The sequence below is a fragment of the Drosophila serrata genome, unplaced genomic scaffold (genome assembly GCF_035046125.1).
Source record: "Drosophila serrata isolate PLE 108 unplaced genomic scaffold, ASM3504612v1 contig_272, whole genome shotgun sequence".
In the NCBI taxonomy this organism is placed as follows: Eukaryota; Metazoa; Arthropoda; class Insecta; order Diptera; family Drosophilidae; genus Drosophila; species Drosophila serrata.
This window is the reverse complement of record NW_028257170.1, coordinates 11,085,345-11,112,439: the sequence shown is the minus strand read 5'-3', so window position 1 is coordinate 11,112,439 and position 27,095 is coordinate 11,085,345. Positions and strand designations below refer to the sequence as shown.

The following is a 27,095-nucleotide window of genomic DNA, read 5'->3' as shown; positions in this document are numbered from 1 at the left end:
ACAATACTTTTTGAAATATACCTGGAATACCCCCATTAACTGGTGTTTGGAATTTTTGGCTATTCGGTTATTTAGGCACACTAATTGTAGCAGCCGGAGTTGTTCCGTGTTTGTGACGACCTCTGACTTCTTCCCGCTGAGCTCCTACACCACCTTTATGCATAATTTGACCTATTTCGCTTGTATTTTTTTTCTGGCTTCAAACGTTTTTAAATTAAATTTAATATCGCATATCGATATTCAAAAGCAATTCACGATACAAATTTTAGTTTTTATATCGATATATCGATATTTTTATATTATCAACAACATACTTGCATAAAGAACAATTGCATTTACAATGGATTATGTTCACTCCGTTTGGAACTATTTCGCCTCGATCTGCAACTGTTGGCAGTGCACCGAGGACGCTGGTGCACAGGTAGGTAGCTGGCCCGAGTTCGCCAACAACTGAAAGTGTTTGTATTGCGTATTTCGCCCGCAGCCCAATGAGCCGAACGAGAGGACACACCTTTTGGTCGATCCAGTAAACCACAGTCCGGCACTCAGAAGGAGCAATTCCGATGGCCTTAGCAACGATTACGCCCACTCACTACCCAAGAAGGACGACCAGAACGCCCTCTCCAGACTGGTGCAGAACACGGCTATGTATGTACTCCATGTGTAGTTTTCCTTGTATCTTCAAAGAACATCTTTTGCTTTTCAGAAACATGATTAACGTGGGGGCCATGGATTGTCACAGCTTGGAACACCAGGAGTACAACGACAGAATAAAGGTGTACTCGCAGCGGTTGCATCAGCAGTGGAACAACGTTCAGCATCCGAGTATCTCCATGAAAGGTTCAGCTTTATTTCCTCTTAAATGCTATAGTTTAATAACTTGTATTTGTTTCAATTTTAGGTCTCCTTAAAGATGTCCCCAGTCACCAATTCTATTTGTCTAAGCCCCTTTCTGTGGAGGACACAGCTCAAGTAAGTGTAAGCCGACATGTACCATACATCAAGGAGGTGGAGGCGTAACTTAAAATATATGAAACTATAAACGAATTTTTTTTTTCTGCTTTATTGCAGATGAAACTCTTTACTGAGAAAGCACTCATCAGTGTTTCGCATATTCAGATCGACCACAAAGAGGCAGTGGTTGTGCCGTTTCGGATTCCCTGATCATCTTACTTTAAGTGAAATACAGTGATAAATTTATACAAAATCAAAAGGTATATTGGTACTAAGTAACCATTGAATTATCAGGTAGCCGATATATTTTTCATTCAATGTACAGAGGATACAAATAAATACAATCTATATTCATACCTTACCCAGACTTATTTATAACACACACACATATATACATCGGAAATGTAAAATGTCTTTCGACTTAAATCATAAGTACTGGGTCTCTACCCGAAAAGAAATTTCCCAGCTTCTCAAGAAACAGAATCGCCTGAAGAAAATTGAGCCGCCCGAGGATAAGGCCATATCATTTAAAATATTCTCGGAGCTATACGTATTGTACGTTGAACTGGTTAATAAATTAACCTTCATTTACCACAATACGTTCCAAGTACAAAAACGAGCGGTGGTACGCACTTTGGTCGAAAGTGCTACGCAGCAGTTAATGAAACTTAAGGATGAGCTGAAAGATCTGGAGATGAGCGAATATGTATACATAGACAAGGCATTGATCGCGCGGAAGCTGACGCCCCGCGACCTAGTTATATGGAGATCCCCACAGTTCCTATACCGCAGACCCTTAGAAGTTCAAAATATACTTGCCGAAAACAAATTGTACATGAATGATGAGGAAAGAGAGGTGAAGGCTGCCAAGGATTGGGTGCCTGTGACTGAAGCTGTGAAACTAATTCAGGCACAAGAAAGGGCCCGTCGTGCACGCGTGTATAAGGCCAACATCAAGTATGATAAGAAGTTTCTGAAGGTCTACCAAAGAAGCAAAATCAATTATAAATTCACTTTCAAACCTGATCAAGCTATGAGTATTCCTGTCAAGAGGACAATTTTTTCAGCAGATTTCATCAAGTCCGACGAATCCTGTGAAGACTTACGAAGAAGGGATGATGCGGCAGATGGTGCAATGGAAGGTAAATAAAATAACTATTGAGATTAAGTTAACTATAGTTATAGTTCTCCCTCTATGGGTTTTTACAGTAAGGAAGTTTTCTTCTTTCCTGGCTTAAATATTTCTGTAAAATAAAATCATTAACCTTCACATGATATAAATTAAGCTTAGATGTGTAAAGAATTAATAGCCTGGTTTTTTAGATGAAGAAAATCTAAATATACTGCGGAATAATGCTGCCTGCAAAATCCAAAGCCTGTGGAGGGGATACAAGACGAGGAAATTTGTTGAAATAAAGAAGAGGTTTAAAGAAGAACTATACGGCATGAAAAAGGTCAGAAAACTGAAACGACCAAACCACAAAGAAAACGAAATTGAGGATATGTACAAGAAGGAGATGCTTAAAAAGAAGCTGGATGAGGATTTTATTAAATTGATCAATGATGAGCGTACGCGAATCCTCCAGGTCCGTTGCCCATGGATGATGGAAGACATATCTGACCATATTCGAGCCTGGTTTAAGGAATTGTACGTTCTTTTTCTTGTAGAAACAAATAATGCCTTTCTGTTTTCAGCTATGACAAGACACAAGACTTTCACCCGTATCCCCCTCCAGTAAAACAAGGAACCGTATTAGTTGTCATCGACGAAACAATGGACCCAATAGAGTTTCAGCAATCCCTTGGCAAAAAGCCGATGACCAAGGAAGAAAAAAAGAAGAAACGAGAAAAAGAAAAACAGGATCAACGGAAAAAGAAGGCAAAGCTTAAATTAATGTTAATGAAAGAGGCCAAGCGCAGAAAGAAACTAAGAGATCAAGGAGTTATTGATATTGGCTATGAGTTAGCTTCAAGCCAGCCAATAAGTAAGCAATTTTAAAATTTTTTATACTATCACTAAAATAAAGACAACCCAAAATAAACAAAATTAAATACAATTTCTTCAGGATTTTTGAACTAAAGTGATTATAAATATTGCCTAACAACCCTAGTAAATATGGAAGAAACAATGGAAACATTTGCGAAAGACTGGAGAGATGTTGACGAATACCTTAACAAGAATCATGATCCAATCGTAGAATGGGTTAAAGAGGAGCAGCTGGCAAAAATACACCAGGAAGTTAGAGGATTGGTCGATGAGTATATGAGGTACAAAATTGCTGGAAAATAATTATTAATAATCGATAAATATGCTTAACATTTCTTGTATTTCAGGGTAGAATATGAACTGCTTCGCGAAGCTTTGGCTAAAGATAAAAATGAAAAATATAAACGTCAAAAAGTCAAGTATCCTAAAGAGAAAAAAAAGAAGAAAAAGAGGGTGCCCAAAGATATGACGGCTGATAGGACTCTGGAATCCTTGTTCCAAGAGTTAAAAGACGAAGGAATCATTGAAGATGTTGCTCGAAAAGACTTCGATGAATTTATTGCGGACTTTAACTTTGTGGCAGATGACACACGTGACGCAGATGGTTTGACGTAAGTATTTTTTATCATTTACAACTTTAAATTGTATATAAAACTTAACAATTTAATCTATTTTACTCTCAGTACATTGGGTCCAGCCAAAGGTGACATTAAAATGGTCATTCAAGAGTCAATGTTGGGAATGGGCGAATTCGACATTCCCAAACCAAAGTCAATTTTATTGATCGGACCTCTAAATAGCGGAAAGAAATTATTGTGTCAAATTATAGCATCGGAACTGAGTAACTAAATATTTTTATTTTTTAATTTCTGTGGTTTAATCAATATTATTTTTATTTCAGACGCAGTTTTTATGAATCTCAGTCCCGAAAAGACATACAAATATGCTGATGATCTAAAATATTTCCTGCATGTTATCACGAAAGTTGCAAAGGCTTTTCAGCCTACTATCCTGTATATCGAGGAGGCACATCGCGTATTTTGGAAGAAAGTTCCGCCTGAATCCCGAGCCATTATGCCCAAACTCCTCGGGTCCTCCTTAAATAAAAAAATTTTAAAACCTTTAAAGAAACAAGATAAAATCGTACTCATCGGGACGAGCAACATGCCCTGGGCGGCCGCCGGAGGCATTAAAAAAGCGTTCCAAAAGGTCTTGCTAATACCAAAGTGCGACTATGGCACTAGCTTCCTGCTCTGGCTAGAACTGATGACTGAGAACGCACCAGAAGACATGAAGGAATACGCATATTCCGCACTGGCGAGAGTCTTGCAGGCATATACCTCTGGCGACATTACTGAGAATGTAAAGGAGACACTAAATGTCGAGCGTAAGATGCGACTTAAAACTGAAGCATTGGATCCCCACGAGTTCCTGGAATATTACCTATCCAAAAATGATCCGCCCATATTTCCCCCAGAACAGAAGGTGAGTTACTTGTTTTCAGCTTTCGTAAACTTTTCACGAATTTAAATATTTTTTAGCTCATGGATAAGTTTAACAAATGGTTTGGCAAATCCAACAGTCTACAAAAAGCGAGAAATAAATTTATACGCTGCTAAGTTAGCGAAAGCAAAAAAGAAATAAATGTAATGATTTATTTAAAATACACGTGTTTTAATCAGACAAGAATTTCTTGAGAAAATATAAATTATTAAATAAAACCGTTCACATTGTTAAAATATAAACCAGCGACACCACGACAACGCCTTACTATGCGTTACCTAAGAAATAAGGAAGGTAAAATGAATAAGAAATTAATAGAAACACTCGTGATAATAGTAAACTTTCTTTCTTTCCCTTACATGCCAAGCTCAAAATTGTTTGACAATAAATTTGTATCCATGGAATTTCTTTGCGAATAGGTTTAAAATAACCCAGAATTTGGTAGGAATCAGTTAAGAATTTTTATATCGGGCACATCTCAACAATATAACAATATATGAAATGAAGTTGATGGCCAATAACTTCCAGATATTTTCCTTATTCAACGATTCAAATATAGTCACTTTTTTTTTATTGAAAATATATAACCAAAGTTTTTCCTATGGAAATAGTATATAACGAAATCAAGTATTTTGTGTAAAATGTAGTTCTTATATATTTAGCATGTCATTTAATTGTTGGTTTGTGGTTGTTGCGGTAAAAACTCCTCCAACTCAGAATCTTCAATTTCGCACAGTCGAACCGAAATATTGCTATTCGAGCCAATTTCTCCGACAGCACATGGAAATAGGTATGCCTCCTCTGAATTTTCTGAAAGAATAGAAAACAAATCCGACCTTTGGAAATTCGATCCCTTAAATGAATAGTTTCTTTATGTACTTACCACTTATCGTCCTTCTGGTTTTCATTTCCTTCCTTGAAATAGGCCCCTCGGTCATTGAGCTCTCACCATCCGTTTCACTTGGAAAATGCATCGTAGGTAAATATGAATCAGGATGTCTTAAATATACTTTGCCTGTTAAGTAAATTAAAATGGGAATTTGTTAAATATTTTCAAGTTTTGTTAACAATATTTTAAGAAAAACTACTCATTATTTATGATTCATTATTTAAACCGTTTTGCTGCTTATGTGTAAAATAAAAAAATAAAATTTTTGGTCATTCGAAGTCAACATCACTTTAACAAGATAAGGAACAAGGAATTAATAATATTCATTGTAAATATGAAACTTACACGAATGACTAACTTTCGACGGTAAAGGCACTGATTGCATGAAATGAAGTTGTTAAGTATATTAGTCACAGATAGCATTTTAATGTTGGATAGATAAAATAATATATATTTAAACAATAAACAAAAAACATATATGTATAATTACTTGCTATTGTTACAAACAGAAATAATTTTATAATCTATTTCATATTGGTTTAATTAAGACCTTATAATAATAAGTAACGGCACACTTGTTTGATCAGTGCCTCCTCATACATGAAAAACAATTATAGTTTGAAAAATTTTAATTTACAGAACTTCAAAAATATTTTTAAAAAATATTTTAAAACTCGAGGGAATAATAGTAGAGCATATAAAGAAAAAGTATTAAAAAATAAATATATTCAGATATTCATGATAAATAAATCTTATTGTTCTGCGGCTTGAAATGAAATTGCTAGTTTAAGTTAGTCTAATGTATACAATTTATAAACAAAACAATGTGTTTATGCACCTGAAGAAGAAGTGTATTTACCTGTATTTGATTTATAGTCTTCATTCTCGATATTATTAAAAGAACTCAGTCTTGAAAGCGGCTGATTATTTGATATCGGCAACATGAACGGCTCCAAACAGCTCTCTGCCTCCGAGTCTAGATATTCCGATCCGATATCCTCATTCAGTGCAGCTATATCCCTTGACGGATCAACACCTCCATCTTCCCCTAATGGGTAAAAGCGTTAGGAAAAAGCGGCTCACAGCTTAATTATTTCATATACTTACTGTGAACGAAAAACGCTTTCTTCGACTTGGACTCATTGCTGTCATTGCTATGTAAGCTAGACGAGTCCGCGATTTCGGCACCGGGAACCTCTGTGATATCTGGCAAGGGATTATGGCTTTTGCGAACCCAGTCGGAGCAGTCCCAATGATATTGGCCATTGGCAAGAGCCGAATAATCAACGAAATTCGCACTGGAAGAGTGGCACACGTTTGGCATTTCAACTTGGATCAATTTACCAGTCGAGAAGCGACTAACAGATGGTCCGAAGTCCCTCTTGAGTTCTGAAAGTTTAATAAGTTTTATTTTTAAACGCATTAGGATTTTAGGAGGTGCGCTTACCATTGTTCAGTTTATTTTCACTAAAGGTTCTCAGGTGCATCTGCTCACACCACTCCTGTTTGTAGGCGGTGTTATCTGCGTCGGCGGCGGAATGACAGGAGTTTATGTTGACGTGCTGCTTATTTCGATTGACCTTCTGATACTCAAATGGCACATTTTCAAGCTCATCGCCGGCTGAACCGTAGCTTCGAAGTATGTCTAAATTGTTGACAAAATTCCTATTACTTAGGAAGAGGTGGTTATCATTTGGCGCTGCTGTGTAGCTAATTGGACGCTGGTTGACTTCCAAATTGCTCAACTTAACGTTCGGCTTGCAATAATTGTCTTTATCGACCAGAGAGTTCAGATTCGCCTCCTTGTACGACGGCTTGCTCTTGTCCTTTTCAAGCCTATTCCTTCGCTTCGAGGAGGAACTCCTTCTAATAACCACACAGCAAAGAGCACAACTTATGACCACTAACACCACGGCTAAGCCAGATATAATTCCACTTATATGTTCCATAGAAAAGTTTTTCAACTTTGTGGAAATCGAATTCGAATACAGTGGATCTCCGCAGCTCGCTCCTGTGAGATACGATGGGCAAATGCACCGGAAGCTTCCAGGCTCATTAATACATGTGGCTCCGTTTCCGCAGGGCTGATTCTCGCATTCATCCACATCGATCTCGCAGGTGGGTCCTGTGTAGCCTCTGCACATACAGTGTGATATGCCATCGCCCTCCTCGCAAATACCGCCGTTCTTGCACGGATTCGGAGTGCAGAACTTTCCGTACTCGCACCTCTTTCCGGACAGATGAATCGGGCACGTGCAGCTGTAGTTATTGGGTCCATGATAATCGCACCGCCCTCCAAATAGGCAGGGCCCCGAGGAGCACGGATCCAGATCAATCTCGCATTGTTTGCCCGAATATCTGGGCTGGCAGGCACACTCAAAGTCGGTAGCCCCGAGTTCCTTGCAGATACCGCTGTTGGAACATGGCTGTGATCCGCAAATCCCCAAAACAACCAGCACATTCGACGGATCGCACTTGAACTCGACATTCGTGAATCTCTTGAGGGCAGCTATCGTACTGCCTCCTGAAATGTACAGCGGTAACGATTCCTTGGCGATTTTGATGTTGGCCATGCAACCGATAAAGCCGCGCTGAATATCCTCATAGCCAATTATCGATGGATGCGGTCGAACCTCGGCGCCCACGAAGATATCATTTGACTGTATGTTCAGAATTCCATTCACACCGGGAGCGCTGCCGTGCGAGACGTGCTTGTTGTCCACCATTAGCTTGGCACTGTTGAGGGATCGCTCCAGGCTGATCACGTGCCACTCTCCGTCCGAGATGTAAATGCTCGACACGCTTATGACGCCCTCGCCAGAACCCAGATCGAATCTGTACTGCACAGCCCCATTTATGATCTCCAGTATATTGTAATCCACCTTACCGCTGGCATATAACAGGGTTCCAGTTTGCTGCACGGTTCTTATTTGCAAAGAATACGAAAATTCGTTTTCCAGAGCGAATTTTGCCTTCATTTTGTTGATCTTATAGTGGGCATAGCTCTTGCCACCAAAGGAAACGGCCGTAAAAAGACCGAGATCACAGGATTCATTATTACACTTCGTTGACTTTCTCTCGCAGTATGTTCCCGAAAATCCCTTGGGGCAGACGCACTGGTAACCCAGAACGGATCCAGATGGCAGGCAGATCCTTTGCGGAGAGCAGGGATCCGAGGAGCAGGCATTCACCGTCTCATTGCAATGCCTTCCATCGAATCCGGGCTTGCAGACGCATCTGTTAACCTGACTGTACGAGGGAGCGGCAAAGCTTATAACATCCGTAAACGTGGTCGTTACGTTCTTCTTCAGAATCCGCAAGATTTGCTTGCATTCTCCATGAACACAAGCGTTTTGCTTACTCTGACAGCTGGATGGCAGTATTTCCTCGACCACCAAGTTGGTTTCGTTCTCAATCTCATTCTTTTTGTCAATCAGTGTCTGTCGGATTTCGTCGCTAGTGAAGAATTCGTCGGAATCGGGTATAATCTGCTGCTTTCGGACCGCAAACACCACATTCAAATTTGGGTCAACTGATCTAGCATGCCGCGTGGCAGTCGCAGAGTGCTTGGGAGCTTCCGTTTGCAGTGTGATCAAGATGACGTCCTTCTGGCGACATCGCATGATATTCCGAATGGAGCGCATAAAGGTCTTCCTGTGACTGAGCAGGAATTCAGATGCTGAAACTCTGCTGAAACGGATCACAACTGATTCCTTCAACATGTCGTTTGTTACTAGTTCCACATTGATCTTGACTATGGTGAAGACTTGGAATTTGCCATCGGAGACGGAGATATTCAGTTTGTAGAGACCAATGTCAAGGTTGGATATGGCATAGATTTTCCCCGATTTTGTGGAAATGTTGAACAATTTTGCATTTTGATACATGTCTTCGGGACCGGATATCAAGCTGAAGGTCAGTTCGTCGTACTTGTCTTGGTCAGTGGCATAAACTTTTCCAATAAATGCACCGGAGAAGTCGTCCTCGAATGAATTTATTGTTACTTCCAAGGGTGTGGCTATTGGTGGATATTGGCTTTCCTCAATTATTTTCACTACGACCCAAGCATCGGAGTACAGTGGCGGTGTGCCGTTGTCAAAAACGCGAACTTGAATCACGAATTCATCCTGCAAGTTGTGGTTGAACCGCGAGGCCGTACTGAGGGAGCCATCTTGCTCCAGGCGAAAGAGCCTTGCCTCATTCCCAGACCGAATATCGAATGTGTATGGCGTAGTATTGGGTGATTCGTCTGCGTCGGATATTTTGAATGTAAGGAATATATAGCCCAGTGGTCGGTTTTCCTGAAGCATAACGCTATAATTTGAACTGGAGAACACGGGGGGATTGTCGTTTGTGTCCAAAATATTTACGTGCACTGGCACACTATTGCAGCGTTGAGGGGTTCCCTGGTCACAGGCTTGAATTTCTAAGCTATAGTGCGAAATTGTCTCGCGATCCAGAGGTCGTGATACACTTAATGTTCCGTTTTTAATATCGATCGAGAACTGGCCAATGTTATCGCCCTTTTCAATGCTGTAACTCACCAGACCATTGGTTCCAGAGTCTTCATCTGTGGCCTTGACATCTACAGCGATCTTCGATCCCACCGCAATATCTTCGTTTACATTTATGCGATACAAGTTCTGCAGAAACTTGGGGCTATTGTCATTAATATCCAGAACAGAAACATTGACATATGCATTATTGCTCAGAGGTGGCGTTCCCCCATCGATTGCTTGTATGGTCAGAAAGTAAAATTTCGACATTTCGTAATCCAACGTTGCGTTCAGGGATAACACACCCGTCGCAGAATCCATTTGGAACTTGCCCTGCTCATTGCCACTCATTATATAGTAGTGAATGTCCGCGTTCACACCAATGTCTATTGAGGCGGCATAGACAGTACAGACTTCGGTGTCATGGGTAGCGTTTTCGAAAACTTTACAAGAATACTGTCGCATACTAAACTCGGGTGGATTATCATTGATGTCCAATATGTTTACAGCCACGGTGGCAATGGAATGCAACTTAGGTACTCCGCAGTCCTCAGCTTTGACGGTTAGGTTAAATAGAGAAATTGTTTCGCGATCAAGGTTCTTGTCCAGCTTAATAATACCGGTTGTTTTGGAAATTTGGAAATAGTCATGATTTTCGCCCATCAAAAAGTATTTGATTTGTCGATTGACACCGAAATCCTTATCCATTGCGTGCACCTTAGTGATCAGTGTATTTAGTTGAGCATCTTCCGGGACGCTAACCCTATACTGAGCCATCGAGAAAACGGGAGTATTATCGTTGATGTCATTTACTGTAACGATAATTTCGGAGAAGCATTCTTGCGAAAAGTCTTTTCCATCCTGGACGTGAGCTACCAATTTGTACCTAGGCGTACTTTCTCGATCGAGTGCGTTGGCAACTTTTAGGATTCCACTATCCTTTCCAATGGTGAAGTCGTCAGCACCTTTGCCCGAGAGATAAAACCGAAGTTTGCTTTGCAAATCAAAGTCAACGGCTTTAATTTCAACTAGGACTGTTCCAATGGCGATCGATTCGTTAACTGCGATATGGTAGCGCGGCTTCAGGCAGTAAGGCATATTGTCATTGATGTCTTTTACGTCTATCTCTACGTTTGCTTTGGCAGTGAACTTTCCATCAGTGGCAATTATAGTTAGGTTGTAGAACACTAATTGCTCGCGATCTAATGGTTTGGCAATAAATAACTCTCCGCTTTTACCGATCTGAAACTGTGCCTGCTTGTCACCGGATACGATGAAAAAGTCCATCTCCTGCTTCTCGATATCCGGATCAATTAGAATTAGGTTGATCAAAACAGTTCCGGGAAGGGCGTTCTCGAAAACAGACAGTCTTTCAATAGGCAGTTTAAATGTAGGTGCGTTGTCATTGTAATCGACAATCTTGATTGTTACAGGTACTCTGGCATCATGTTTTGGGTGTCCATTATCCGCGGCAATTACCTTAAAATTATACTCAGATTGAACCTCTCGGTCTAAGGAGGTAAGCAGAGTTATCCAGCCAGTATAAATGTCAATGTCAAATATATTTTGGATGTTTTCGGTATCACCTTCTAGGTAGTAGCGAATATCGCCGTTTGGCCCACTGTCAGCATCTGTGGCCGACACTTTTACCAACGAAATAACCTTTTCACTGTTCTCTGCCACACTAGCACTGTAAAACGTATTGTCAAACTTGGGGTAATTGTCATTTTCGTCTCTCACATCGATCAATACATCAGCATAAGCAAAAAGAACCGGAACGGTAGCTGTTTCCGCTACGACAATTAGATGGTGAGACTCTCTTTGCTCCCTGTCCAGCGTTTGCTGAAGGATTAGCTCTCCGTTATCCGATATCATGAAGTTGTCCTGTTCGGCTGCTATTGCATATTTAAATGTAAAGTTTCCGATAGTATGTAGTTTGGTTAGAACGGTTCCCGGTGGCGTAGATTCGATTATCTTAAGCAGAATTGAAGGCTTTTCGAATAGAGGAATGCTGCTCGCATCAGTGTCAATTATTTCGATTGAAACTGGTACTTCGGAATGAAACTTTGGTTCTCCATGATCGGAGGCACGAAGAAAGAACTGAAAAGAACCAACGCCAAGGGTTGCCGCATCTTGCTTGAGTAGAACATCTCCAGTATTCTCGTGAACTTCAATTACATCTATAGATGCTTTATCGATAGACTTTTCAAAAATTTGGTAGCTGACAGATCCATTATCGTCTATATCATCGTCTTTTGCCTTTACCTAAAATAGAAATATATATTGATACACATCTTAAAAATAATGATTTTACTGCTAAGTTATAAATATATTTAAAAATTTACTCTGATAAAAAGGGTAAGGAATAGTTAGTTTAAGGCACAGAACTGCCCACGGTTACAAACACTATCTTCCAATCGTTCTATACCAATCGTTAAACTTCTTGGCACACCATTCCACGACAGTATTTCAGATTACAATACCCTGCTGATTCCCGGCGACGATATAATACATTTATTTTTTACACACACTTTTCGTAGCCCCTTTCTTAGATATAAATTAAGCCGAACTTACCGTTAAAATAGTTTTGTTTGCTTCGGCCGCTGTGCTTATAACAATTTTGTATTCCTTCAATAGGAAATATGGAACGTTATCATTGATATCAACAACTATGACCTTGACCGATGCGAATCCAAATTTACCGCCGCCATCAGATACCTTCACGAGGACCACATACTCATCCCTTTTCTCACGATCAAACGTAACTCTTGAGGTAATCACACCCGTTGTTTGGTCAATAAGGAAGAACTTTTTCATTTCTTCAGAAACTATCTCATAATAAAGATTTGAATACGGGCCAAAATCCGCATCGGATGCTTTCACCTGCAATAATACGTATATTATTGTAACAGACAACCATAAATAATATTCATTAATACGCACCGTTATTATGTTATGGCCATGCAACTGATTTTCCGGAATTTTCGCCTCATATGCCATCTTATCAAACTGCGGACTATACATGTTTTCCGGTAGTAGTGATATTTTCAAACGTGCGTATGCGGTATGAACTCCATCCGAAACCGAAATATTTAAAACTGTGCTGCTTTTATCGGTGAAATTTAGCATGTTTTGTAGAGATATTACGCCAGTAAGTTTATCAATATTATACGTTTGCAGTTCATTTCCGTAGACGATTTTGTACTCGAGCGAATCAGTATCGGAGATATCTTTGTCGTATGCCTTAGGTAAGGCAACAAACTGTCCACGAACGGCTGCAACGGATAGTTTGGTGAAGTACGATGGCTCGACAAAGCATGGAGGGTTATCATTCAAGTCTTTAACTGCAAAAATATACATAGAAAATGTAAGAGATTATAAAATTGTGAACATAATTCTATAGAATGAATTATTATTTAATTTCATGTTCATACCTGTTATGAATATGTTCGATCTTGAGCTTAGTGATGGCGATCCATGGTCTTTTACATTAACAACAATGTGGTGGTATTTGATTTGCTCGTAGTCCAAAGGAGTCTTCAGGTATAGATTTCCATCTGTGACATCTATATAGAACAGGTCGGAGTTGTTTTGTCCATTAATTGATTCAATGTAATAGGAGAGTTTCGCATTGGCACCCGAGTCCTTGTCGGTTGCATTTATTTTTAAAATTTGTGTTCCAAATGAAGAATTTTCCGAAATGGTTATATTGTATAAATCACTCTCAATCTCTGGATAGCAGTCATTTACATCAATAATAGAGACAGATAGAACGACTTCGGCAAAAACTCCAGAAAGACTATCGGTTGCTCGAATTGAAACATCGTGGCTACTTTTTTCTTCATAATCCAGTTCGTTTACCACGAAAATTGATCCTGCAAGCAAGAGAAAATATTAAAACAACAATGCAATAAATTTTTTAACAAGTTACCTGTGTTGTAATCAATTTCGAACGATTGGTTTTCAGATGAAATTGTGTAAATAAGACTCCTTCCCAAGGGACTTTCGGCTTCAATGGATACGGACAGGGCCGAATACATTTCCACATCCTCTTTTACGCTCACAGTGTAAAACTGCTTCTCAAATATGGGCATGGAGCGGTCAATTACCTGAAAAATTACATTGTATTACCTGAACCAATTCTAGGCCTTGAGACTCACCTTAACCTGAAGTGGAGCTTCTGAAGAGCACGGAGTAATCGCACCATCATAAGCAGCAACAGTTAATTCATAATGTCTATTATGGCCTTCAACATGTTGTTTTATGGACAACTCTCCCGTCTTTCGATCCAGTTTGAACAATTCACCATTTCCCTTTTTCAACTCATAACGAACCTCGCCGTTCTCGGCACTATCCAAGTCGACAGCCTTGACCTGCATTATAATCGTACCTCTCGGGTCATCTATGGAAACAGTGGCATAATAGGGCATATTGACGAACAAGGGACAATTGTCATTTATGTCCAAGACGGATATGTATACAGAAGTAACTGCTCGGCGCACACTCGCATTCAGTCCGTCAAGTACTACAACGGACTTGGCTTCAACAAAAAGCCTGTACAAATCCTGTGCTTCACGATCGAAAATCACTCCTGTGGTTTTTAGAGCTCCTGAACTTATTCCGATATTGAACAACTGCGTTGGATTCAAGATTCTGTACTCGACATTTTCGTTCAGCGAGTTTCCAATCACATTAACAAGTCCGATTGTCGCCACCTTAGTGTTATTTTCGAATGCCGAAAATCTGTAGGATTCTCTCTGAAATGCAAAGTTTGAATCCGCGGCAGAAACAATCCGTATCTTTACGATTAAAATGGCCGAGTATATTCCGTCAGAGGCACGAACATGCAAGTTATAATCATTGTGATCATTTTGATTGTTTAAAATTTCAAAATTCCTGCAAAAAGTTTTAATTATAGATATTTTGTATATTTTTTCTCAAGTGCTTCTATTTACCGTGTTGTCAAAATCCCAGTGTATTTGTCTATTTGAAAGCATTCATCGGAATTCCCATCCACAATGTCGAAGCGTAAGGTATCATTATCAGCATCCTTTGCATTAATTTGAGCAACGAACACGTTTTCAAAAGTTGGCAGGAACAGTGTTACATTAAGTTCTCTCTCGTTAAATACTGGCGGACAGTCGTTGACATTAATAACGCGTATTGTCACGTGAGCTGTTGTCGTGGAATGTAATTTGGGTTTGCCCATGTCACTAACCTAAAATAGATAATATTTTCTGATTAAATATTGCTAAGAATGTTGGTCCGACTATCCTTACAGTAACATCAAATGTATAGCTAGACTTCGTTTCATAATCCAAAAGTCTTAACAATTCTATAGCGCCAGTGGTCGAATCTATTTTAAACACTCTTTTAGCCAGATCGTTGTTTATATGGTATTCAACCATTCCATTTACTCCGACATCGGCATCCTTCACTTGTAATGTTAAATGACTAAAAAAAAATAATAATTGCAATTGTATGCATTCCTTTTTTTGGAAACAAAATAATACTCACTCTTTTGTTGAATCATGTACTTTAAGTACATAAGATCCTACTTCGGCGGATTCAGATAAGACTCCCACATATTCATTTTGAACAAAATACGGAATATTATCGTTGTCGTCTAGGATATGTATTATTACGTTTTGGCAGGCGGACTCAGCTGCCATATTGGTACCTTTAACAGTAAGGTTAAATACCCTGGAAGAAAATAATAACTTAAAATTAAGTTTCAAGTTATGACTCGCATTTGCTCACTTGATTAGTTCGTAGTCGATATTTCCGTTAATAACAATAACTCCCGTGGATGGGTTAATACGAAAGCTGTCGTTTGCGTTGCCAGAAATAATATTAAAGAAAATGGATGAGGACGATCGAGCGGCGACTTGGGTTACAAAGGTTCCAATGCCAAGGTTTTCGAATATTTCAATGGCAATGTTGTTGGTCGAGAACTTTGGCGGGTCGTTCTCCGACATGGTGACAATTATGTGAACGGGTATTTGCGACGAGAGAGGAGGACTACCCATATCTACTGCCTTCACTTGAAGCATATACTCTTGGATCTTGTTAATGTTCAAGCTGCCGGCCAGCGTTATCACTCCAAAGATTGGGTCGATATCAAACACGCTTCCCACGTTCCCCGTTATTATCGAGTACTGGATCTCAGCATTGTGACCGCTGTCCCGATCGATGGCCCTCACTTCGGCCAGCTTGGAGCCCACCGCTGCACTCTCTGGGACCTTGCTTTGAATTATTTTCGAGGTGAATTCCGGATGATGGTCGTTATGGTCATGGACATTTACAATGATTTTGGCGTAGTTTCTTTTCCCAGGAGCGCCTTGATCTTTGACAAAGACAATCAGAATGTGTTGGGCGGTCTTCTCAAAGTCCAGTCTTTGCGTGACAATTACATTTCCACTGATGGAATCGATCCGAAACAAGGCCAGGGATGACGGATCCTGTGTGGCATGTAGGTGATAGAATAGCTTCTTATCTTCGTCCCTATCAGTTGCGTGCAGCTGCATAATAATCGATTCCTCTTCAATATTTTCCGATATATTCACGTGGTATACATCCTTTGCGAACTGCGGCGTGTTATCATTGATATCAATAACTTGAGCCAGGAGATTAGTAAACGATGTGAATGTCCCATCAGTCACACTTATAGTTAGATTATAGGACTTTTTTGTTTCATAGTCCAGATACTTGGAAAGCAAAATGTTTCCGTTGTCTTGGCCAATATAAAAAGTGTTGTCTTCATTGCCACCTACAAAAAAAGAAAAAAAAGATTTTATGTTAAAAGATAAATGCTAACGTGAAACAAATAAATTCTTAAATATTTCAATAAAACATTCGCTGTACTTACTTGAAATGTTGTACCATAGTTGGTCGTTGTCGTCATCGACAGCCAGCACTTGAGTCACCAAGAAGCCTGGCTTATCATTCTCCGTGAGATCAACGACAGCGTTTTCAGTAGACTTCTTTACTATCAAGGGTGCCGCCTGCGAGTTGGGATTAACAGGAACTACAACTATATTAACTCGGGCGGTTTGACTCTTTTTCGGAATCCCGTTGTCTTCAGCTTTTATGTGAATTTCAAACTCATTATCGGACTCCAATGGTTTAGCTATATATATGTGTCCCCTCTGGCTATCGATCCGAAACTTATTTTTACCCTTTCCTGACTTGATAGAATATGAAATACGTCCATTTTCGCCATCATCGTTGTCAATAGCGTGGACCTGTTAAGTATTATTAAACTTAATTTTGGATTTGCAATGGTAAATATAAATTATTAATTACTTGAAATATGGACTGGTTCACAACGGCTGAAGATGGAACTTGGACTTTGTAAACCCGTTGGTCAAACTCCGGACTATTATCGTTAATATCCAGGACTGATACAACGATTCTCGAAGTAGATGATAGCACAGGTGATCCATTATCTGATATACCAACCTGACAAGAATTAAGTGTGAGTCAATGAAGCACTCAATATTTAATATACCATCATATATTATATTACCTCCAGAATGTGTTCTGCCTGATTTTCTCTATCCAATTTGCGCTCTGTGGTCTTAATTACTCCTAGTAATAAAAATTAACCAAATAAAAATGAAATTAATATTACGTTCCGACATCATACAATCGATCTTTTTACCTGTTTTTGAGTCAATTTCAAAGTAGCCGACCAGGTTTCCAGATACAATACTGTAGGTAATAAACTGTGCAGGATCAATATCTGGATCTACGGCATTCAGGGTAATGATCTCGACGTTCTCCTCACTCGCCTCCGTAACATTTACATAGTAAACTGGCTTGCTCGTCAGCGGTATGTTATCGTTTTCGTTCTCGACTTCGATATAAACCTAGGTATGATACATTTTTAACAATGAACTCGATGCACTGAATGCACACTTACTTCAACACAATTGCTAAGTGGAACAATGGCACTGTCCTGGGCACATAGTGTCAGCCAATAGAAGGATTTCGACTCCGTATCAAGTTGCGATAAGGAAGTTATTGAACCTGAAATATTTATATACAGATTTTTAAATGTTTCAAACAAAACAACATGAGTTTAAAAGATGGTTAAAGAAAAAAACAGAATATAAGCTTTGAGATATGGATGTGCTTTATGTTTCTTAAAGCTTATATTTTCTTTTTGTTAAAGAATATTACAAAAAACGAAACAAACCTTGATCATTGACAGCGAAAATGCCAAGGCCATCGCCACCGGTGATGGAATACGTTATTTTCGAGTTTAGGTCAATTGTGTCCATGTCGCGAGCAGTAACATTCATTATAAATGTTCCCTTTGGTCGGTTCTCCTTTACTTTCCCTTCATACACAAAGTCATCGAATTCGGGAGCGAAACGATTTTCGTTGACATCGATGATCATTATCACTATGGGCATATCGGATGTCAAGGAAGGGTCGCCGCCATCAATGGCACTAACAATGAGATTATGCACTTGTTTGTTCTCATAGTCCAGATTTCCTTGTGTCCTAATCGCACCCGTGTGCTTATCGATCCTAAACAGCTCCTCATCCTGCGTCTCTTCCTTAAGAGAGAAGAGAATGTCGGCATTCGGGCCAATGTCATCGTCGACTGCTTCTATTACGGCCAATACAGTTCCTCGTGGAATATCTTCGCGTACTTTGAATATATATTCTTGAACTCCAAAAACCGGGGCGTTGTCATTGACATCATCGACCAGAACGTAAACAAGAGCCTCTGAGGATAGAACTGGATTTCCGCCATCCTTCGCCGTTATATGTAGGGCATAGTTGTCCTGTCTTTCGCGATCGAGTGGCTTTGTTAGCCGAATGCAGCCTGTAGTAGCATTGACCGCAAAATCACTACATTCAACGGATAAGGCATAAGTCACTTGAGCATTTACACCCGAGTCCGCATCCGTGGCATGTATGCAATGCACCACAGTGCCTATCCTGGCACTTTCCGCCAGCCGGAAGGTCGCTAGAGTCTTCTGTATGACCGGGCGATTGTCATTCACATCAAGGATCGAAATCGGAAGCATTTTTGAATTTGATTTAATGGGGTTGCCCAAATCGTAGACGGTGATGTTTAGGACATATTCATTTTGACGTTCTCTATCTAAATAGCCAATTATCTGAAGCTCGCCGCGGTCGGGATCGATTCGGAAAACGGAATCATAGTCCCCGTCGGAAATGGCGAAAACCAGTTTGCCATTGTAGCCCAAATCTCGGTCCTTGGCCTCTATCCACGCCACGGTTTCGCCCAACTGAACACTTTCGTTTATAGACAACTCCAGCGGAAAGTTTACGAATTCAGGTCTGTGCACATTTTGGCCATATCGACTGGGAGTCAGGGACAAGTCGCTGAACACCGATTCCGACACACTCTTTACGTTGTTCTTTTCCGCCAATGCTATTGTTTCAGCTAGCCTTCTGGCCACTCCGGTCTCTCGGCACTCAAACGACCCAAAGCCATGCAAAACACTTGCATCTCCGCCCAAGTCTTCGGGCATTAGGTGTACATTTATGATCAGATCATCGGAGAAATGAGTTCCATCGGTGGCAGATACTTTAAGGACACGATTTGTCAGAGATGTTTTCATCAGGTCACAGGCAATGGACAGGGCACCGGTGGAAGGATCTAAGCTAAAGCACCCATCTTCGTTCCCGTCGCTCAACCGATACGAAATAATGTCGCCTGCGTCGAAGTCAATGGCGGAGGTAACGAAAACCTCTGTGCCCATCTGGGCCGATTTAGTAACTTTTCCATAGCAGTTAACGCGCTCGAACTGAGGCCTGTTATCGTTAATGTCCTTGATGGCGATGGAAAGTTTAATTTCCGTCTGCCTTCTGTACGGCAATCCCCAATCCGATGCCCGTATTATCAGTTCATAGTTCCTCTTCATTGTTTCGTAGTCAATGAGAGAGGTGGTCTTAACAATACCGCTGAAGTGGTCGATTTCAAAGGGCACCGTATTGAGATTGGCAATACTATAAGATATGTACGAGTTTTCACCAGAGTCCCTGTCCTTGGCTGTGAGCTTCACAACGAAGGAGCCAGCCAAGTTGTTTTCGTTGATACTTATCATTTTGTTTACATTCTCGAAAATCGGGTCATTGTCGTTCATATCCTGCACGCTGATTTTCACCTTCGCCGAGGATTGCTTACGGGATCCAACGTTGGCCTGGTCAATGGCCGAGACGGTTAATGTATAACTAGACTTCTTTTCGGCGTCGAGCTGCTTGGCGGTGTACAGCATTCCGGAGTCTGGATTAATGCGAAATTCATCGCCTTCGTTGCCACCAACGATCTCCAAGTAGACCAGCGCATTCTTTCCCAAATCAGGATCGCTTACTTTTAGCCTTATCACAGGCATGTTAATGGGGGCCGTTTCCGGAATGGAGACATCGTAGATTTCTTGTGTGAAAATAGGAATGTTTTTGTTCTCGGGCTTAATTTGTATCGGTACTGATTTGTAGGCAAATCTGCGTGGAGTTCCCAAGTCCTCCGCTCGTAAGGTTAAATTGTAAATAAAATGCTGCTGACTTAGGTGCGCAAACTGATTTAATTCGATATAGTACTCGTCTTTGGTCTCTGCGGATCTTAGGAGAAACGTGCCATCCGGGTTGCCATCGACGATTTCCAGTCGTCCAATATTTCCATTTACCCCAATGTCCTTATCATTTACCCGAATAATGCCATATATCAATGGATTCGATGTTGGCGTCACGCTCGAGAAGGTTTTTGTAAAGATTTCCGGAGCATAAAAGTTAACCTGTTTCACCGAAATGCTCACCTTGGCCTTGCTCGCCTGGTGGTTCTGATGGTTCACCCAAGATCCCCTGTCATAGGCGAGGACCGTAAGCTCAAAGTGCGAGTTTTCCGCATACTGAAGTGGCTGTAAAAGGGTGATTTCACCAGTAGTTGGATGGATGGCGAAATACTCGCTATCTATTAGCAGACTGTAGTAAATTTCGCCATTGATCCCGAGATCTGCATCGTCCGCGGTGACCTTTAGAATACTTTGATATTTTGGAGTGTCCTCTGGAATAACTACAGTATATTGGGTTGGGTAAAATAATGGACTCAAGTCGTTGCGATCCAATACTTTAATGTGAATATTCGTTTCCGCTTCATAGCTTGATATATTTCTGTCGTGCAAATGTACATGTGCTTTTACCCTTATTACGTATTCTTCAGTTTTTTCTCTGTTTAGCACAACGTTATTTGTTCGAGTTCGAATAGCTAAGAAGGCAAAGTCTCCGACCAGTTTCTCTTCAGCTTTAAATAGCTTCTCCTTATCGCCGCTCACTATCCTATACTTAACTTCTGCGTTCAAGCCAACTCTCATGCCGGCCAGTCTTTCATGCAATACTCCCTTAGCGTAAGTCTTACCCAGACTATTTTCTGGTATGGTAACATTATATACATTGTGGCTAAAGCGATATAGATTTTCCAATTGGTTCTCTAGTCTATATTCGAGGGGCGCTGTGTGCTTGCCATCGGATTTGCTTTGTACAGTTGGAATTAGCCATAGACTACACAGCAGTGAAATCCATTGGAATATAGTGAAATCTTTTCTTTTTACAGGAGTTACATATTTTTTAATCTTCATAGTAAACATATACTGCGCTCATTTCACATAATATCCTGTAAGACAAACCAATAAAACATATATTAGAAAATATTTTAAAATATCTTTTGACTTAAATTTAAAGTCGCTTATACTATTGAATTACTTTTAGAAGTTATAACCTTCGATATTATTACACGGTGGGCCATTTAATGTTTAACATACCGCTTTAAAAGGGTTATTCGAGAACAATCCAACTTTACTTTCAACTAACTTCTCAAAATATTCAACAAAAAATTTAAAGTTCTCCCAGTGATAACAGCATAAGAACTTTTATGAACTCTGGTAATGTTAGTAATGCCTGCCAGGACATAACTTGGACCCTACACCGACGCATAATTTGTGTCGATAAAAAGAAAATTCAAACGGTACACAAACTAAACCCAGAAATTAATTTGGGTCGTGTCGATTATGCCAAATGAAACATTCAAATGGCGGAGATTCAGCTAAGTCATATTGATAAACGTTGATTTTAACTGGCCCCCGAAATCATCTGAATTGACGCCACCAGACCTAGTTTGTTCTATTCGAAATCAAAAGTACATACTGATGCCACAGCTAAACTAAAAAACACGTACGATGTGAAATCGCCGCCATATCGACCGATACGTTGGCAAACACCATGGAATATACCGAAAAAGGGGCTAATTTTGTGTTCAAGGCCGAGGTTTGCGTTTACGTTAAAAATAGCAGTAACACATTTTCTTAAAACAAAAATAAGTTACAATCGAAATAAAAAAAAAATCTAATTAAATGGTCCAACTATTATAAAATTAAAATTAAATTCAATACATACATATGTACGTATCTTTAGGTGTTATCCGTTAAAAATTTTCCATTTTAATAAATTTATAATACCTAAACACGCGGGACAGACACTTTCTTGAAATCAGATTACTCATAACATTTCACAAATCTTAAGGAATTTAATTGACTTTTTAATGATCTTCATCTAAATTTAAGTTTAATATTCTGCATTAAAAATGAAGAAAAAAATTATTATAAACCTTAAATACGCTTATAACGTATTTTATAGATATATATATATATATATATATATATATATTTTTTTTTTTTATCCATTTTGAAATGAAATTATTAAAAACAAAAGCTAATATAAGCTGCACTAAAATATTATCATTTTGGCTATTTTGACAGTTGAATTTCTTTTGCAAATATTTTTCTCTTAAAATTAAACAAAATTTTAGCACTAACTCCTCATTTTGTTTAAAGCTTAACTAGCTAAAATATTAATAAGTAATAATATTTCGATATGGAAACAAAACTGAAGCATTTGATTTATGTGCACTTATCTTTTACTTATTTTCAGAGAACATAGTAAATTAAGGCAATTAATAATAATATTAAGCACAAACATATTAGGGGAAATTCAAGAAAAGTTATATGAAAAGTATGGTGAAATTAGTTATATTAAAATATTTATTATGAATATGCAGATTGATCAGATTTGATTTGATTATTTTAAACAATCACTTTTCAGCAAATCAAAAAGCTGTGAAGACGGCCTTAAAGTACATCTTCCGAAATCGATTTGACCCAGATTTTACTTTGAAAACATCTGCTTGCGTTGCTTTATCAGTGACTAAGCTATTTTATTAAGTTGTTCATTCTTTCTCTCAAATTGGTTTATATTTTATTATTTTCCATATTTTTATATACCGCTCAAATGATGGACTTTTACTTCTCAAGTATAACAAATTGAATGTTAAACAAGAAAGAAATCTAAAGCTGAAATTTATATGTATACTGTTCCGGTTAGAACAAAAATCAAATTGTTTCTATAAGCTAGCCATAATATTATATATGGTGGTTTAATCTGGCATATTAGATTATTTCGACATGTGACTTCCTGCAATAGAAGAAAGAAACCCTAAAATGTTTTATTTATACTCTAAAACATAAAAACTAGTTTAAGTAGAAACAGCAGCAAAGAGACATGGCTAAATCAACTCGACTGCCAATTCTGATAAAGAATATACATACATATGTACATATGTACATATATGATATGGTCTCTTTCACCGTCTTGCAAACTTCTGACTTAAATTAGAATATCTGTTGCTATACTATAAAACCCCTTAATAAAAAATAAATAGTAAACACTTAAATTGACTACTTTTTCACTATTATTTTTACTATAGAAATATAGATATATGAATTTTTAATTAAGTATCCTTTGAAATAATGAACTCAAAACAATCGAAATTTAAATCAACAATTACATGAACATGACAATCTATAAGTGCATATATTATTTTCATCCATGACATTTAAATAATTGAAGCTATTTAGATTAATTAGCTTTTTTAAATTCAATGGGTTGGATGTTGATCATAATTTTACCCATTATTTTGCATAACCAGCGCATGTTATAAAAACATAATTGGTTTAGATAGCGTTAAATATATGTTATTTTTAACAATTCTATGATGCACATGTATAAATAATCGTATTGAAACGGTATGTTTCGGATCAGTAACACCACGCTCTAAATGGTTAAGTATAACTTGTTAAATGTATTAATTCCAAAAAGAGATTTATAAAACTTAAGTTTCCGTATTTCATGCTACGGAAGTTGTAGCTAAGACATTTTAATTATGCTGATTTTATATTTAAAAGTATGGCTTAATATTGGTTCTGTTTAAATCAAGAATTTTTTTTACTTCTTATTTTGTCTTTATTATTGATTGTATAAAAGGATTTGTTTTTATTATTTTTAAAAATACGGAAATGTTGAATTTTTTTAAAATCAAATCATCAAATTGTGTATTATTAATTAATTCATGTTTATCAAATCACAAATGTGCATACATACAAATATTGAAATTTAATAAATTTCCCTTGTAATCATAAATAAAAAAGTTTAAAACAAAATTAATTAATGTTAATTTATAAATTATGATGAAAGGTATCATTATACAAAGGTATAAAACCAAAAACACGACGCTACCAATTGGTGGAAGACTTCGAAGTTGTTTAACTAGTGAGATGGTTTCGTATCCTTCGAACCTCCCTGGAAACTTTTAATTTTTTTTGGCCAGAAGAATAGTTTTACCACGAACTTCCAAATAGTAGCAATAAATTCACAAAATCACAATTGTATTCGTTTTGATTGATAATAAAAAACTCGAAGTTATTTACCGCACACTTTAAGAACAAAAATATCTCTACATATTCATGGGGAAAAAGATCACACTTTAAACTTTACTTTTCACACTTTTATCAGATAAAGAAACCCTTTGTCTCGCAGTACAAGAACTGTGATTTTTGGTGGAAAACCGCTTAGGTTGCACAATATTTTCTCTTATTTTCAGGGACTGTTTTCCAAACAAACGTTTTATGCAGAGACTGAACAATACAAGAACAATTTTTAAATTGATGCCGAAGAGATTCGCATTGCGTCATGTCACCATTAATTACCAGAACAAACCACTTGTTCGTGGAAGGAGTTTCGAAACAATTTCACTGTTAACCGAATTCATGAAAAGTAAGGTTGCGAAATGGGTTCGGTGTGAACCGCATATGTATTTATGTACATACATACTGATGTGAGTAATAAAGCCCGTAATTTATAAGAAAGAAGCGAACGGCAGTTAAGCACTTCAGAAAGGGTGAATGAGTCAAAGGTAAAACTTGTTATTCATCCCAAAACATAACGATTACTTGGTAAATCTGCAAGTGTGTTTAAATACATATGAATGTAAATACATATGTGTAACGCGCGCCTACGCAATTTGAACCCTTTTTCAACTTGTCTGGTTTCTCACTTTGAAAATCAATCCACAAAATCACAACCACAATAAAACTTTGGTCAACTGTTTTTCCCGTAAATTTATATAGAAATGCAGCGTTTACATATATAGGTATGTAATGCTCGCTGCATAAATATATATGTATGTTTGTATGTGCATATGTACCGCGGTGTACACAGATAACATGTGTCTCTTTTTCGTGGGCCTAATTTTCGATAAGGTAAATAAACACACATGCCGCAGCCGCGAAGAACTGTGTGTAGGCAGCACTTTGTAAAAACTCAGTTTAATACATAAACCACGGTTAAAGGTAAATCTTGAAAAAATTGTTTGGCCAACATACGGAGATACATTTGTATGTGTAAAAGGTATATACCTTACAATAAAAAGTTGCTCCCACTGCGCAAGCAACTTCGGTGGAACTCGGTGTTTCGTTGGTTTTTCGTTAATTTAGAACCGCACACATGCATCTAGATATATTTTCATTCATCACACAATTCTGGAGCACTTCCACACAATAATTACACATTTATTTCCAGCTGCATGTATGCACCATTAACTACGATCCCTCCGCCCGCTCTCTTCTACAATTCGATTTTAAAATCGATTAAATCGATCTTTTTGGATGAGCGAAACAAGAAATTATTTTTTTTAGGGAGCCGATGCATCGACCATCTTGGTCATATAAAATAAATAATTTAGACTGTGATTGGAAATTTAATCTAGTAGTGGGGAAAAATAACTACAAACAAATAAATATGTTTCCGATTCGCAACACTGCTGGGTCGGCAATACGGGCACACCTGGTTTCGGTAAGCCGATAGACCAGTTCTAGATCGATTACAGCTCGATTGCGATCTGCTAAGGGCGCTTATTTAAATGTGCATACGTTAAGGTAAAATAGACAATAAATGAATAAAAAAAATTTTGCTCCCCTCGCATTGTCAAACACAGTGCCAAATAAAACAATTTAAAAATACTCGCTAATTTTTTGAATTACATTCAAACAAGCTTCTCCCTGTTCTTAAAATATTCGATTTTTACAACATCTGACTGTCCCATGTAAGTAAAGAGATTACAAGTACAAGCTTTTCATAAATACATAAAATAAAATATAAACAAAGTAATGTATGCCCTTAGGTGGAAATAATTTCAGCTAATAAAACACCATAAATAAAATATGCTTGAAAGTTTGAACAATATTTTTAAATCCAAGAATGTTGGCCTATCCATATATGGTTTTTATAGGCAATATTTTTGTACTTCTGTGAAAAAGGTCCAAAATATGTATATTTATCAATAACATAATTAAAGTCCTGACAAGACACAAACTTGAAATCCTTCATTCCGTATAATCCGTATCGTAATGGCTCCGAGTTTTCACTAAAAGAATCAACTAACTTGTAGCACTGTTTGGCTCTTAAAGGTATTTTTATTATTTCACAATCCACTGGTATTTATTAGAAATAACAACGGGTTTTGGGAAGTTACCCAAGCACTCACTATTATGCAATCTTTATCACATTTACACTTATTTTAAACCCATATTATTGTAGTGAGCGGTGTACACACAATACGTACGTACATATTTCTGTATTTCACAGAGGGACATCACTAGCACTGGAAATGCGTGTTGGCATAGAAATATTTATTGAATCGCATACTGACGCGTATCCTCGCAGTCATATTAAAAGAATAGCGCGGCTTTTGATTGAAACACACATTTCCTTCATTCAACTGCAAGCTACCGACGTACACAATATACCGCGACTTTAACCAACATAAACCGCAGCCAATGAGAACAGAAATTCAACTGTTTCGATATTTTGCAAACGAGACTCTTTGGGCCAACGCAGG

General features: G+C 38.3%; 3 protein-coding genes across 7 annotated transcripts; 2 read left to right on the top strand and 1 right to left on the bottom strand.

Annotated features, from left to right (window-relative positions):
* The first annotated feature begins 265 nt into the window (after positions 1 to 265).
* Positions 266 to 1,310, top strand: Lamtor1 (Late endosomal/lysosomal adaptor, MAPK and MTOR activator 1). Its single transcript, XM_020960662.2, has 5 exons — positions 266 to 421; positions 485 to 648; positions 707 to 840; positions 902 to 972; positions 1,072 to 1,310. Exons 1-5 carry the CDS (start codon positions 341 to 343, stop codon positions 1,162 to 1,164), a joined length of 543 nt encoding a protein of 180 aa, XP_020816321.2. The 5' UTR covers positions 266 to 340; the 3' UTR covers positions 1,165 to 1,310.
* LOC110190284 (dynein regulatory complex subunit 11) lies at positions 1,151 to 4,605 on the top strand. 4 transcript variants are annotated; one of them, XR_015271920.1, is made up of 8 exons: positions 1,151 to 2,096; positions 2,278 to 2,602; positions 2,650 to 2,939; positions 3,021 to 3,222; positions 3,289 to 3,552; positions 3,625 to 3,782; positions 3,843 to 4,426; positions 4,483 to 4,605. XR_015271920.1 is itself a non-coding variant. In XM_020960660.2 (8 exons), exons 1-8 carry the CDS (start codon positions 1,364 to 1,366, stop codon positions 4,558 to 4,560), a joined length of 2,589 nt encoding a protein of 862 aa, XP_020816319.2. In that variant the 5' UTR covers positions 1,151 to 1,363; the 3' UTR covers positions 4,561 to 4,605. The 4 variants fall into 4 exon arrangements, 3 of the variants coding, with proteins under 3 accessions (XP_020816319.2, XP_086689897.1, XP_086689896.1); XM_020960660.2 differs by having other exon boundaries at positions 3,066 to 3,222; XM_086833771.1 differs by having other exon boundaries at positions 1,633 to 2,096; positions 2,164 to 2,602; positions 3,066 to 3,222.
* Positions 4,606 to 4,998: 393 nt separating this feature from the next.
* On the bottom strand, positions 4,999 to 27,053 carry kug (FAT atypical cadherin kugelei). 2 transcript variants are annotated; one of them, XM_020960871.2, is made up of 22 exons: positions 25,615 to 27,053; positions 18,030 to 21,482; positions 17,754 to 17,860; positions 17,493 to 17,700; positions 17,358 to 17,419; positions 17,135 to 17,290; positions 16,698 to 17,073; positions 15,590 to 16,598; positions 15,347 to 15,532; positions 15,109 to 15,283; positions 14,785 to 15,047; positions 13,990 to 14,725; positions 13,761 to 13,938; positions 13,264 to 13,704; positions 12,773 to 13,173; positions 12,404 to 12,712; positions 6,781 to 12,094; positions 6,441 to 6,722; positions 6,193 to 6,381; positions 5,679 to 5,708; positions 5,328 to 5,459; positions 4,999 to 5,254 (listed from the first exon to the last, which is right to left on the bottom strand). In XM_020960871.2, the coding sequence occupies exons 2-22, from the start codon at positions 21,454 to 21,456 to the stop codon at positions 5,115 to 5,117; spliced, it is 14,121 nt and encodes a 4,706-aa protein (XP_020816530.2). In that variant the 5' UTR covers positions 21,457 to 21,482; positions 25,615 to 27,053; the 3' UTR covers positions 4,999 to 5,114. The 2 variants fall into 2 exon arrangements, with proteins under 2 accessions (XP_020816530.2, XP_020816531.2); XM_020960872.2 differs by lacking the exon at positions 5,679 to 5,708.
* Positions 27,054 to 27,095: the final 42 nt, after the last annotated feature.

Bases quoted from the DNA above. Each gene is read 5' to 3' on its own strand.
- Lamtor1 (XM_020960662.2), top strand. From the start codon at position 341: ATGGATTATGTTCACTCCGTTTGGAACTATTTCGCCTCGATCTGCAAC. The intron at 422-484 runs GTAGGTAGCTGG...TTTCGCCCGCAG, and splicing joins CCGAGGACGCTGGTGCACAG to CCCAATGAGCCGAACGAGAG. The intron at 649-706 runs GTATGTACTCCA...TTTGCTTTTCAG, and splicing joins CTGGTGCAGAACACGGCTAT to AAACATGATTAACGTGGGGG.
- LOC110190284 (XM_020960660.2), top strand. From the start codon at position 1,364: ATGTCTTTCGACTTAAATCATAAGTACTGGGTCTCTACCCGAAAAGAA. The intron at 2,097-2,277 runs GTAAATAAAATA...CTGGTTTTTTAG, and splicing joins GGCAGATGGTGCAATGGAAG to ATGAAGAAAATCTAAATATA. The intron at 2,603-2,649 runs GTACGTTCTTTT...TTCTGTTTTCAG, and splicing joins CGAGCCTGGTTTAAGGAATT to CTATGACAAGACACAAGACT.
- kug (XM_020960871.2), bottom strand. From the start codon at position 21,456: ATGTTTACTATGAAGATTAAAAAATATGTAACTCCTGTAAAAAGAAAA. The intron at 17,420-17,492 runs GTAAAAAGATCG...TTTTATTACTAG, and splicing joins TGAAATTGACTCAAAAACAG to GAGTAATTAAGACCACAGAG. The intron at 5,709-6,192 runs GTAAATACACTT...TCATGCAATCAG, and splicing joins AGACTATAAATCAAATACAG to TGCCTTTACCGTCGAAAGTT.